Source organism: Ostrinia nubilalis, assembly GCF_963855985.1.
Source record: "Ostrinia nubilalis chromosome W unlocalized genomic scaffold, ilOstNubi1.1 SUPER_W_unloc_1, whole genome shotgun sequence".
In the NCBI taxonomy this organism is placed as follows: domain Eukaryota; kingdom Metazoa; phylum Arthropoda; class Insecta; order Lepidoptera; family Crambidae; genus Ostrinia; species Ostrinia nubilalis.
Genome location: NW_026973566.1, coordinates 430,576 through 445,417, shown reverse-complemented (window position 1 = coordinate 445,417; position 14,842 = coordinate 430,576). Strand labels below are relative to the sequence as shown.

At 32.5% G+C, this 14,842-nt stretch overlaps 1 protein-coding gene across 1 annotated transcript; it reads right to left on the bottom strand.

Annotated features, from left to right (window-relative positions):
* Window positions 1-9,542: 9,542 nt before the first annotated feature.
* On the bottom strand, window positions 9,543-13,398 carry LOC135087371 (uncharacterized). Its single transcript, XM_063982146.1, has 4 exons — window positions 12,858-13,398; window positions 12,457-12,561; window positions 12,150-12,218; window positions 9,543-11,854 (listed from the first exon to the last, which is right to left on the bottom strand). Coding segments are annotated over exons 1-4 (561 nt in total). The 5' UTR covers window positions 12,860-13,398; the 3' UTR covers window positions 9,543-11,469.
* Window positions 13,399-14,842: the final 1,444 nt, after the last annotated feature.

Sequence of the window (14,842 nt, the reverse complement as noted above, 5' to 3'; positions counted from 1 at the left end):
GTCATCAATAAGGATTGTGAACGAAACAAAGGCTGTTATCGAATGAAGTTTGATACATTCATAGTAATGGACTAAACTTTTTATAAGTATAGATGTTAAATTAGCAAACACTCAGTTTAATTAGAGAAGTCAAACAGAGCAGGAATCTTAATAATGGAACGAAATTTAAAGGAACAAATAGTAAAATCTGCTGCAGCTGTAAAAAGAAAAGTAGAAATGATTAAAGATGTAAAAAATTCAAATGATATGGCTTTGGACACAATATTTAAACCTATCATTAACCCGCTGAAACTATTAACAAACCAAACTGATGAAAAACGTCTTATAAATGAAGGATTGGAGCAAAATTCAGAAGCTAAAAGAGCTAAATACAGTGAAAGTGAAGCATCAAATACTTCTACTGAAGATTATGAAGATCGTGACAATGATGAAGACGATTTAGATAATATAGATGTTTGCAAAACATCTAACAAAACCCTTACTACATCGCCCTCGGTGGATTACGATGTCCATGAAAACTCATTTAAATCTCTTCAATCGTCACCGAGTATCAATAACGAATCTTTATCATGGTCGGTGTCATCTGAAGTGATGAGTGATGTACCTTATGGTATTAGAAATGTAAAGGGAAAGCTGATGCTCGGCAATACGCGTGTTCATGATGATGATCGCATTTTGAAAATTGGAAACCGTAGCCTAAAAAAAACTCCTGGCTTAAAAGAATTATTGTACAAAAAAACTCCAGATTTAAAAATGATTACAAATGAGGACTTACAAAATTATAAATTAGTACTTATAGATACCAATGCACACAAACGAAACTGTGATGCATCAAAACCAATAAACAGTAACAAAGGATTTAAATATATGAACGTGATCAAACCTTTGTTTAAGTTCTCTAGAAGTCACACAAGTAGTGTAGAAAGTCTCCCACGAGGTGAAGGTGTCGATATTTTGAAAGAAGTTAAGAAGGATACTGATTTGGTTTATTGGGATGATCCAAATGAATTAGTGGAAAGGTTAAAATTACTATTTGGGTCATGGGCAGCTGGTAACACTGGAGTACAAAATGAAATTTATTCAATAATAGAGGAATTGCATGAAGCTGGTATCATAAAAGATATAAAATATATAAAGCTCCCAACAGGAGGGTTTGGCAGTACTATTACACTACAGAAGCCGAGCAGACGGCAATGAATATAGATAAATTTGGTCATCACATTCATAAGCGTTTACGATTGTCTGAGTTTACTAATATTCTTACTGATGACACATTAGTAAGGTCAGATGCAGGCGACTTTGATTTAAAATCATCGAGATTAAAAGGATTACCAACCCCTAGAAAAGATGATGAGGCTGTAAATAAAGAGTATGTGGATAAATGTGTTCAAGATTTTAAAAATGAATTGAAAACCATTCAAAGTAATATTAAGAAGTATCTTAATAATTTGGAAAAATTAACTACTAATAATTTATCTACATTTTATTACACAAAAGAAGAAATCGATCGGATGATTGCAGCAAAATCTATCAAGAATGAGTAAACAAGATATAGTCAACGAGCTACACAAAGCAGCGAGAAGAAATTTCATCCGCCGACATACGATTATTAAAGGGATAGATGATTTATGGCAAGCTGACCTTATGGATTTTCAAAAATATTCATCATTTAATAAAGGATATAAATATGTTCTAGTTGTAATTGATGCTTTTTCAAAATACGTATGGGTTAGACCGTTGAAGTCCAAATCCAAACAAAGTGTTACGAATGCAATGAAAAGTATATTTATCGAATCAACAAGAAAGCCTAAACATTTGCAAACAGATCTGGGTACAGAGTTTTATAACGATTGTTTTAAACAGTTAACAAAAAGTTATAACATAAATCATTATTCCACATACTCGATTAAAAAGGCGGCAATTGTAGAACGAGTAATAAGAACGATAAAATCTCATCTCTACAAAGTATTTAGTTTATGCGGTCGTTATCAATGGTTTAAAAATAATTTAGATGCAGTTGTACAGCAGTACAATAACACTTTTCATCGGGTTACTAAATTCAAACCAATAAATGTTAATAATTCCAATGAGACTGTCGTTAGATCTAATATTATCAAAAGCCAGATTCCACAAACGCGTAAACGGTCAACTTTTCAAGTTGGCGACTTTGTTCGTATAAGTAAATTCAAAGGAGATTTTTATAAAGGTTATACACCTAATTGGTCTACCGAAATTTTTCGTATCATAAAAATTAAACAAACAAATCCTCAAACGTATCAAATTGAAGATAAACACAATCAAATTATTCTTGGTTCTTTTTACGGATATGAATTACAAAAAACTAAACTGCCTGATCTTTATCTTATCGAGAAAGTTATAAAAAGGAAAGGAAACAAACTTTTTGTTAAATGGTTGGGCTTAAGTGATAAGGAAAACAGTTGGGTTGACAAAAGTGAATGTGTGGTGTAGGTATATAAATAAATCATAAATTCTCCTATAACTCACTTTATGATAATCAATGAAGGGAGGCAGTGGTATAATTAATACATTGATAGATCATTTACCGTTTGAGTTACATTTACCTGGTTATCAATTTTGTGGTCCTGGAACTAAACTTCAGAAACGATTACTTCAAGGCGATCGAGGGATCAACAAATTGGACGAGGCTTGTATGCACCACGATATTGCTTATTTGAATAAAGACTCTGGTGTTCGACAAAAGGCTGATTTAGAATTGTTAAATATGGCTAAGAAAAGACTAAAATCAAAAGATGTTGGAAAAGGAGAAAAAATAGCTTCATGGATAGTTAAAAATGCGATGAAAGCTAAAATCAGAGCCGGTGGAGGCATAACATCATTTAAGAAAGGGATAAAGAAAATAAAATTAAAATTAAAAAAACTGAAATCTAAAGATAATAACTCGGCTATAAAATATGCTTATGCAGCTGCAAAAAAACTTTTCGGTAGCAAAAAAGGAATACGATTACCTCGATGTATTCCTCTTCCAAAATCTGGAGGACTTTTACCACTTATTCCTATATTTGCGGGGTTATCAGCTTTAGGTTCTCTTGCGGGAGGTGCAGCTGGTATAGCAAAAGCTGTTAATGATTCTAAAGCCGCACAAAAGAGTCTAATGGAATCAGAAAGGCACAACAGAATGATGGAAGCGGTAGCCCTTGGAAAAGGACTGTATATAAAACCTCATAAAAAAGGAGCTGGTTTATATCTCAATCCGTCAAAAAACTAATTAAGCGGCTACCTAGACGTGCGCTCACTAACCTGGATATATTAGAACATGCTAGTGATATTCCATTCTTTCGTGGTGTATTCATGCGAGATACATTACCTGCGAAACCAAATAAGATAGAATGTGCTATCATGAATTTAGATATTAACAAAAATCCTGGAACACATTGGGTGGCCTTTGTAAAGCAATATGATTACGTTGAATATTATGACAGTTTTGGTAATTTAAAACCACCGTTGGAATTAGTCAAATATTTTAATAATTTACCTATAAACTATAATTATGTACGATATCAAGCCTTTGGTACAATAAACTGTGGTCATTTGTGTTTGAAATTTTTAAGGAATTATTGGAAAAAACATTTATATAATGAAATTTATAAATAAAAGTATCAGTATAATAATGTCTTTCACTGTGTCTATAACCGGAACAGGAGCCTCCTTAACAACAAATTATTCACCAACTTTAGAGCTTCGAGAGGACTACGAATGCGGTCTTTTATGTTTTTCAACCTTCAATTCAATTCCCAACATAGATGAAAGAAACAACAAGTTTTACTATGGTGAAAATGAGATCATCGAAATTCCTGAAGGGTCTTACGAGCTTCAGGATATTTGTGATTATTTAAAAAATAACATCAAGAACACTACATTAAATCTTACTTGCAATAATAACACATTGAAAACAAATATTTATTGTTCTGAAGACGTTCATTTTAATAAAAGTGGCTCAATTGGTAAAATATTAGGTTTTGGAATGGAAACAATAAATGCAAATATAAGTACTGAATCAAAGTATCCTGTGAGCATTCTATCAACAACCATTGTGAGGATCGAATGCGATGTAGTCAGTGGTTCATTTGTGAACGGGAAAGCAAGCCATATAATTTATGAATTCGTGCCTAATGTACCACCTGGTTATCGAATAATTGAAATACCTAAAAATTTGATTTATTTTCCTGTCAACCAAAGTTCTATAAGTGCTATCAGCATCAGGCTGTTGGACGCTGAAAACAAAGAGATAAACTTACGAGGTGAAGAAGTACAACTGTATTTACATTTCAGAAAAAAATGATTAACTTCAATAAAAATCCTTCTACATTGCTTACTCCAGTCAGTTCTAAAAGAACATTCCAGAAAGACAGACCGCTTCAGCTAAAAAAGAAGCTAACCAAGACCAATAAAGAATTTCTCAAATTAATTGGTTTAATAAAATGAATATTTTAAATATATCTCAACAAACATCATATGATAACAGCATTGAAAGTTTCGAGTACCATTCGTACAAACCATACGTAACAAGTTTCAACAAGAATGATGAAATACGAATACCGATCAACCAACAAGACTTGTACGTGTTACCTTCACTTAGTAGTCTATATATCGAAGGTAAAGTAGTTGTGTATAACAGCACCACCAAAGAAAAAGTATCAAATGTACACTTCGTTAATAATCCAGGCTTATTTCTCTTCCAAGACATAAGATATGAACTTAATGGAGTTGAAATAGATAAAATTAAGAATGCTGGTATTACTACAACAATGAAATCTTACCTATCCTTAAATGAAAATGAATCCAAATGTGGTCGAGTTTGGGGCTGGTCAACCGCGGGAACAAACAATGCTAGTGGTGGAGCATTTTCTGCATCTATACCATTAAATAGGATACTAGGATTTGCAGAGGATTATGAAAAAATTATCATTAACTGTAAACACGAGTTAGTGTTACTGAGAAGTAATACTAACCTTAATGCGGTCAAGTTAAATGCAGGTGAAGTTGTAGATGACATAATAATCAATAAAATTATTTGGCGCGTTCCACACATCAAAGTTTCAGACCGTGAGAGGATAAACCTATTGAAACACTTGGAGAAAGATCGAGCTATTCCATTAGTGTTTCGTAATTGGGATCTGTATGAATACCCATTACTGCCTAAAACACGTAAACATACTTGGTCAATTAAAACTTCATCGCAAATAGAAAAACCACGATTTGTTGTAATTGCCTTACAAACCAATCGCAAACATAACGCTGTGTTGTCAATGGCAGAATTTGATCATTGTCACGTACGAGATGTAAGGGTCTTTTTAAATTCAACATATTATCCGTATGAAGGACTAAATGTCAGTTTTTCAGAAGAAAAAATTGCTTTATTATATGAACAGTATTCAAGATTTCAGCAGTCGTATCACGGACGCCGGTCAGAGCCGTTGTTGAGCTTGAAAGAATTCAGAGACGTAGCTCCCTTATTTGTTATCGACTGTTCAAGACAACACGAAACTTTAAAAGGTTCGATCGATGTAAGAGTTGAAATTGAAACAGACCAAGAGATACCAGATCAGACAGCTGCTTATTGCTTGATTCTAAACGATTGTATATTTGAATACAAACCTTTGAGTAATATCGTTAAGAAAATATCATGAATAGCAATATAATCGTAGATCTGCAAGGATTTAAAAATAGCAAAAATGAATTTATAATAAAAGAATTTGCTATAGCTACCCAAGAGCATACTCACATATTTTTGATTAAGCCTCCATACCCGTTCTCTTCATTGACTGCTGAAGAGAAAAAGCAAGTTTGCTGGATCGAAAAAAACAGAGGCTATCGATGGAGTGAAGGATATATTGACTATAGAGAATTTCAAAGACTTATCGTACCTTATTTAAAAGGTAAATATATCTTAGTAAAAGGAGAAGAAAAGATCAAATGGGTGCATAATTTATGTAATCAAAATGACGTTTTAGACGTAACTTGTTTAGGCGCTCCAAGTTTAAGTACTCTTTACAAACTTTATTGTTTTGATAACCCCACATTATTTAACTGTTTTACTCATAAGAAATATTGTGCATTAAAAAATGTGATGTGTATAAAGAAATGGTGTGTTGAAAAAAATGTAGCAGTATAATGTAAACTATTGAGTTTAAATTCTTTCTAAATCAAATCAAATCAAATAAATTTATTAAATATTTAAATTTATTAAATATTTCTAATGTACATATAATCATTTTCATTGTTTAATTCATAAAAATAATGTGTTTTGAAAAATGTATTTTGCATAAAACATAGAGTTCTCTAAATGGATATGAAATGTTTAATAAGGTGTAATGAAATGTTAATAAACTGATTATTTATTGATAAAAAAGGTTGTTTAATTTAACTGGAATACAAAATATGGAAATCCTAAGGCCTTTGTCCAGTAGTGGACGTCATTTGGTTGAACGAACGATCAAAATAAGAAGACACTTGTTACTGTAAGACTATATTTTCAAAAACACTTGTAATAAAAACACATGAAACCTTAATTTTATCGTCACCAAAAGAAAAAAAGAAAGAAAATAAAATTATTGCCTGATTAAGTTAATATAATAAGTACAAAAAGACTGATAATTTTCGGTTAATGTACTACAGTGTGATTGCTTCTATTCTTATAATTACATATTAATTTACAAGTTTGCGTTACACTTTAATAAAAACTTAATACTTACATTAAAACTATACACTTAAAAAACACTAAAAGTTATCACCACAAAGTTTTTTCGATATTTTTTGAACAAGATTGTCAGTGAGGTCCATGATTTCGTCGTATGAATCCTGGACCACGTATTGTGCGCTGATCAGCACATTATCCTCTTGGTCGGTGATTTCTGAGGATGAAGCCGATCCCATATCACTCACAATATCAATAACTTCTATTTTGATGAGCCTCTTTCCTTTCTGATTTTTCGTTATCACATAGGATTTCGTCGGTCCTAGTCTTCTTTTTGAAACACCTTTTTTATTCTTAGGCTTTTTCACTTGTCTTTGAACAGCGTGCGCGTGGAGTCTGGAACACAGCTCCGGAAATTCTTGCGTAAATCCCTCCAGCGGATCTTGAGCGTACTGGGATAACATGATGTCAGGAGATTGAGCCATTATCTATAACAAAATAAAGTTTCATTAGTAAAAATATTTTTAACGTAAAACAAAGTGTTACACAAACTTCGAAATAAATACTTACAAGAATAGAAGCAATCGCACTGTAGTACAACGTTCGTCAGAGACAAAGTGTGAATGGTAAGAAAATAACCGAGTTGAGGAATCAATCACATTTTGCTGAGTTTATAATTAATATCGTCGTCACTGACGACCTACATAATACTCAGCACGTGTACATAAACATGACAATCAGTATTGTCGAATGTTTCTTTTGCTTGAATTTTATAAATAAAAAAACAAAATATCAATTTAATTTAGCAGGTAAGGAATTTTGTAAGAAAACCAAAAAAAAATATTCTGAAAATGATTTATTTTTATAAGTAAGTAAAAAGTAATGCTAACAGAAAATGCAATATAATATTAAATTTAACAATAAAGTCTAAAACTAACGTACCTATTTTACATAAAAATTATTTATATTTAATATTTATTTCAGCTTAAAGTTATTTATTACAACAAAGAGCTATGCCCCCATGCCATTGTGGATATTTTGTCTTGCAATATAAAACGTTTGTCATCCGCATTTGACAAAGCAATCTTATTAACAGTCTGTGTAAAAATATTATGCTTTATACATTTAAAGAGAATATTTTTCCTACGCACTATTTTATCGTTTAGTAATGCGTTACTATAATCAGATGCCTCCAAGTGCTTAATAACATTTTTTCTTATTCCTTTTGCCTTTTTAATGACATTAGAATCAGTTTTAATGCAATACAACTTTGATCTCAACCCTACAAATTCAGTCATTATACATCCGCCAAGTTCGTCTTTGAATAGACCAGGTACTTTTTTGTTTCGAATCGGAAGGTCATACTGATTTTTCAGAGCGTAATTACTGGTATCGAAATATTGTAAGAAATGTTGCTTTATATCTACGTAAAAATCATTTGTTTCTATTTGGTAGATAAAGCTATCGGTGTCTGTATAGCATAGTCGTACTCTATCTCCGTAGTGAGGCTTTATTACAGAGTAATGAAACTGGTACATGTGACTTTTAGAAAGTTCTAAAACGGCAAAGCCAATGTAAATTGGTTTATCTAATATAATTCTTTCCGGTTTCATTTGAATAGCCACTAAGTTTTCGGAGAAAATGGTGGCGCTATGGAAGTTTGGTCGAGAAATTAACTTTGCAGCAGAGAGAGACCGGTTTGTTCGATTGGTATCGTCCTGCCACTGATTGACTAATTTGATGTCTACTCTACGTTCAGTGTCTTCTAATGTTTTCCCAAAAACAGAATTATTCATAAGTTTGAATAAATCTTGTTGGAATGGTGTTACTGCTTTCTTTCTCAGTTCTGTGTTAAGATTTATATATTGCGCTAAAAATTTGCTTTGTTTAAAAGTCACAACTCGATGAATTTTTTGTAAAATTAGACCATGGTTTAAACAAGTCTTTAAATGAACGTAGTGAATCACATATTGGTATTTTGAATATAAGTTTGGTACTAATTTAGAAGTTTTACCTCCCGGAGGTATGAATTTCTCCGCGCAAAATGGATAATCGTTGTGAATACAATGCAATTCTTCCGGATATAATAAATCAACTTCAAGAATAAACCCAAAATCCGCATCGTCGCGCACGTTCATAATTTGTAATTGATCAATTTCGTGCTGTTTCAAAAATCTGAAATGGGATACTGGCAAAGACTGGCACATACTATAACCATAAAGATTATTACAGTCGATATATATGAGAAATGAATCCGTTTTAGTTTCATCATAATTATCCATGTAAATATTATTCGCCTGAGCATGTCTAGTAGAACATAAACAAATTCCACCCCGTATTCCTTTCTGTATGAGACGTATAATTTCTAAGTCAGACAATAACTCTAACTCTACTCCTGTTTTCAGCAACATTGCGTCAAATGATAAGCTCGGAGCTGTTAAGTAAAAAGCAGGATCTAAGTGATATTGCTTTTTACAAACCGCTCTAAAATTTTCAAAGACGTCTGTTAGTAAATAGACGTCGGTTTTGAGATAAAGATCTGTATATTCTCCCATATTGCTTATGTTAAAAGTATCCCAAATCACTTGTGCATGCATGTAATCTTCATCGCTGATACCTTCGTCAGTTAAAGTATTATAGAAGCTTTCTTTGGGAGGAAGTTGTCTCTCAGAGAACGATCTCCAAGATTTCATGTGGTCGTAGGGATAAATACCTTTGCGAGTCATTAATTTAAATTCGTTTTCTTTAGCAAAACATTGTTTTAAGTGAATGAAATCTGCTTTGTCTAAACCGTTTGCTAATTTTTCTAAGCTTGTGCCTAGAAATTTAAACGAGTCTACAAATCTTAATTGTGCAAATTTCCCATCAGACATTTTTAAAAATTTTGTGAATGAAATATAGTTTTCTTTATTCTTAGGTATTACTTTAATAGGACCCAAACTATCAGCCAATTCCTTAATGAATAAATGACAATCATAGCCTGCTAAATTATGAAAAAAAATAGGAACTAGTTTTGGGAGACTGTACTGTAAATTGCAGTACTGGTGAGCAGCACCTCGGTAGCAGCCTGTCAAGTGACAATGGTCTCTTACTTTGTCAAATAGCAGGAGACTATTGCAAATATGACACACGTCAGCTTTGGCATGCATTTTGGCATCACTTTCGTTAAACACCATTGGCACTTCAACGTTTAAAATTTCATAAATTTTTTCTACGTCTCTATACAGACATTTGAGAAATTTTTGAACACAGTCGCGACCGCGGTACGAAATGAATCGATTAAGTTTGCTATCAAATGAGCAAACAATGCGATAAGCAAAAGCTGCTGGAATGTGTTGTGTACGATTTAACGTAAAACTACAATTTGGATCAGGCTCACAAGTCGTTATTGGTTTAAGTAGAGTTTCAAAGTCGGCGTACACCACAAAAGGAACATCCTGTTTCCGATTAAAATTTTTAAAATGAAGACAACTACCATGTTCCGGAAGCACGGTAGTCACACCGCAACAAGTGTGACTATTAAGTTTCTCTTCAGACGAAAAAAACAGCATACAATCATCACAAAAGTATATCGTGCCATGATGCTTTGTTATTTGAGTACGAACAAGACGTGACAAATTTTTTATTAAAACATAGTGCGATTTGTTTCCCTTTTCAAGTAATAATAAATTGATCCTTGTTTTTCTTTTAAACTCAGATCTGTAAATTGGACCCACAATGCGATTACTTTTTAAGGAATATACATTTATGGATATATTTTGATTATTTTTTTCAAATGTTCTTATATCTGTGAAAGTAACAGGGAAGTTTAGACCATCAATATTCAATACGTCTTGAAAATTAGGATAGGACGATGGACGATCTCCGTTGCGTTTTGCAGGATACAGGGCTGCGACAACGCTCCATAAAAAACAAAAGCTATCTTTGTTTTGGATATTGATGCATGCTTTTTTCTTTTTTAAATATAATGGCAAATCCATATAACTAGAACCTGAACCACTTAAAGGATCGAATTTATTGATATTAATCTCTACATAAATGTTATTTAGAAAGGCCCACCCACTGTCACGGTCCTGAAATTCTTCAACTTTTTTACACAAGTTATTAACAACAGAGTCAAATATTTGGTTCCAGTTAAAGTTACGATGTATTGTTATATTCTTAGTGGCAAAAGATTTAACGTCTTGGGAATCATTTTTTAGTAAAATGAAATTAGCAAAATACTCAATATTTATCTTTAAACTTACGTATTTTTTTAACGACTTTTCGATAAGACTACATAATTTTCCACGTTTACTGTTTAAAAATATATCCGGTAAAGTTGACTCGTGTTCCACATTTGCTGGAATTCTAAATGATGCAATACGACCTTTAAATGCAGAGGTTACCTTAAGTACTCCGTCTTCTACCGGAACCGCACATTTGTTTTTGTGCGCATTACTCCTCAAGTGACCTATCCAATGCGTATTTTCCACGCGGGTACCACAAGCAGTACAAAAAGGCATGTTATCAATACACTTTAAGCTGAAATAACGTCTTTAGGTATTTTACTAGTAAACAATAACGTAGTACAGTTAACGGGAATTACACAATTTATGAATTATACAACAAACTATGGCTTATAAATTCTAAAAGAAGATTTAGGTTTAAGATTTAACAGAAAATTAACGAGAGTCTAACTCTTGATGTTCATATATGACTAAACTTAAAAGCCTATAGGAAAATGCAACAAAAAATATATTAGATGCTATTTATTTTAAATCATTCTCAGAATAGAACTAACTAACTTAAAACTAAGATTTAAAGTTTATTTTATTATTATAAAATATTGGCTCGCGGTCTTCAAACAATTTCTTCGTGGTCTTCATAAATTTTTGAAGATCCCGCCACTGCGATGTTTCGGTGTTAAGCTGAACCTTCAGCGTGTGCAGCGTCTTCTTGTAGCGATCCGCGGGCGGCGTCTTGAGCGCGTCCCTGGTGTTGTAAACACGCACCTCCACGTAATAAGCGCCCTCGAGCGGAACCGTTCGCCGCACGACACCGTTGGCCACCTTCGAGGTCAGGCTGCTGTCCAGCTGCTGACGACCGACTTTTAGTCGTTGAGAGTTTTCGATGGCGACACTTTCGTCTTCGTCGGATAGTAGCCCGAACAGATCCGTAGAACTCTTCGTTGGAGCTCTGAAAATTAAAACATTAAAAGCATTATTTACGACTTAAAATAGTGTACATGTATTAAAATATCAATTGTTTGTATTTTCCAAATCGGTATTTCTATCTAACCTAACTTATTAACTGCACTGCCTAGTTAGTTTATCTCTATTATGTGTCTAGTAAGTTGGCTGGTAGAAAATACCTATTAATTAGGTCCTCTGTTTAAATATAATTTATTAGGCAATAAAAAAGATCGAAAACAACATTTGTAGAAAAACATCAGATATGATATCTGCATAAAGCTTAACAAATTAATACTCACCGAGGTCTAGAAGCTACAGGTTTCTTTTTCAGCGCTGCTGGCTGCACAGTTTCACACTCAGAGTCTGATCTGTGAAATTAATAAGAAATAAATTAATAAACTTGCGTTATGAGGTTGCATTTTTTGATCACACATTTTTGCCTTAGCAAAGTAATTGCATGTAAAGATGTAGACATAATACTACAGAATATTTAATAATAAATACTCCTAAAAATTTTAGTAGTTACATTAAAATAATCATACTATGTTACAATAAAAATATCATACTATGTTAGTTACATTAAAATGATCATACTATATTACTTACCTTGATGAAGTTGGCGCAGTCTTCCTCTTCTTCGTATGTTTACGAGGGTTAGCGATGATGGAGGTGGAACTCCCACCGAATGTGGATTCAAACTCTGAGTCAGACCTGTAAAGATAATGACAATTCAAAGTCACATAATTTCCATCCTGTGCAATGAAAGTACACTCTGCAACGAATAGTAAACGAACAACAGTTTATAGTCAGCGTCAAAAATATGTATATACTTTGACAAACGCTGCAAAACATTAAAGTTAGTTTTAAATCTTCAGTGCTAATGTATTAAACTTTAAAGTAACATGATTTACATGATGTTTGGCTAACTATTAACTAAACTAACGAATCTCTCCATCAAATCTAAACATATCACAGTTAAAAATAGTCAAAATAAAAAATATACTCACATATTGAACACTCACAATTTACTCAAGATGTGACGTCACTGGAGCTAGTTCCTCCTTCTGAAGCACTTCGAAATACAGAATGAAGCTCATACTGCGAGCCCCCAAATTTAAAGGGAAAATATTGATAATTCAGCAATAAGGTTAGGCCCATCGCAAACGTTACGTACCGAGAAAACAATGCTCCTATGGAGTAGTGGCGTACCGGTAGTTCGGTACGCTATAACAGAGGTTGCATGTTCGATTCCCGCTCAATACAAAATATTTGTGTCATGAACATATATTTTTATGTAACATAATATTCGAAATTTATTGAAAAAATATTATCACTTTCTGCAGTCGATTTATACAGCTTGCGCATTGCGTTCACGCCGGGCCTAATGCTTATGCACACTCAGGTATTTACGAAAACTGGGGCGATGACGCGAATTCCTGTATGAAAATATACTACGGTGAAGACAAATTAAATATAATTACAAAATCACGATTTGATTTAAACTAAAACATAGTAAATATTGCATGATTTTGTGGGTATATTTAACATTTCAAAATATTTGACGTTGTTAGTTTTAAATTAAACTTGAAATGATAACATGATAATTATCTTGATTTACTTAATATAAAATATAAGACTAAGGTTGATTTGCACCAATTTACCTATGACCTTAACTATGACAATGACCAGTTTGTCCACACCAGGAGTTTGAGACAGATTTTTGACGATTTTTAAAGTTTAAATAAAATGGTGCAACTCAGCCTGATTGCAATTATTACGCTTCCGAAAGTTAGTTTTACAATGTTTTGGTTTGTTCTCATAATTCATTCGATTGATCATAATAATGAAGTACATAGTTAATAAACTTTACCTACGTAATTATTGGTAAATCAATATAATATGTTTTAGTACTGTAGTAGTAATGTTCTGAAGGTTGGTTGGAAGAGATCGCTTTTTAACGATACGACACCGTAACAACTTTTTTGGTGTGCAATAAAGAGTATATAAATTATCTATCTACATCTTAGGTTTGACTTCTTTGCCTTATAACTTTTGTTTGATAGTTGTTGGTATGTGGGAATAAAAACAGGTTTTTATCCCTCACTACAATAATTACCTAATTAATAAAGAGACAAAGCCATGGTATAATTGTTTACTCGTTAAAATATCATCAACTTAGCAACCGGATGTCGGACCATTTCAATAGATTTATAGTTGAATAATGCAATTTAACAATTTACATAATTCTTACATCACAGTGCAAGCTATAAAATCATATAAAGAAATGGATTTGTAATCATTTTTATAGCACGTCAGTATGGTTTGTATTTATAGCAATCAAAGAGCTCAAGCATTATGAGAATGTGACGTCAATACAACAGCATTGCAACATTGCGCTTTATGTTACAGTTTGACACAGCAAAAATGGTATGTTAGTCGACGTTCTGATAATAGTGTAAGAGCCAAGGTTCATTGCAGGGACGGCAAACCAAAGTAAATTTTAAAATGTGTCACATCATTTTTAATTTAACGTAACCAATACTTTATATTATATTACTAGCTTTTTTCTCTCATTTTATGTTTAAGATAAGTCATGTCGTCACTTATTTATTCTCAAAAAGATGGATTATGATGAAAGTATTGATAAAAATATGTGATGAATAATTGCATGATAAAAATAAATAAATTAGTATTTATATTTATTAAATAAACCCTAAGCTTTGAGATGAAAATGTATACTAGTCAACCTATGATGGATTAAATTAAAAGATTGCATACAGCTCCTTGACTATGACTTCATGTTACATGGAAGTTACGTTTGGTCCAAGTCATAAGAAATTAGGCAGATATGATTAATATTTTATTTAGTTGATATTCTTAACTTATTTTTTAGAACTACCAGTCAACCTATGATGGACTATATTGAATGATTGCATACTATTCTTTGACTATGACTTCAAGTTAGACCAAAGTATGTTTGGTCCAAGTTAAA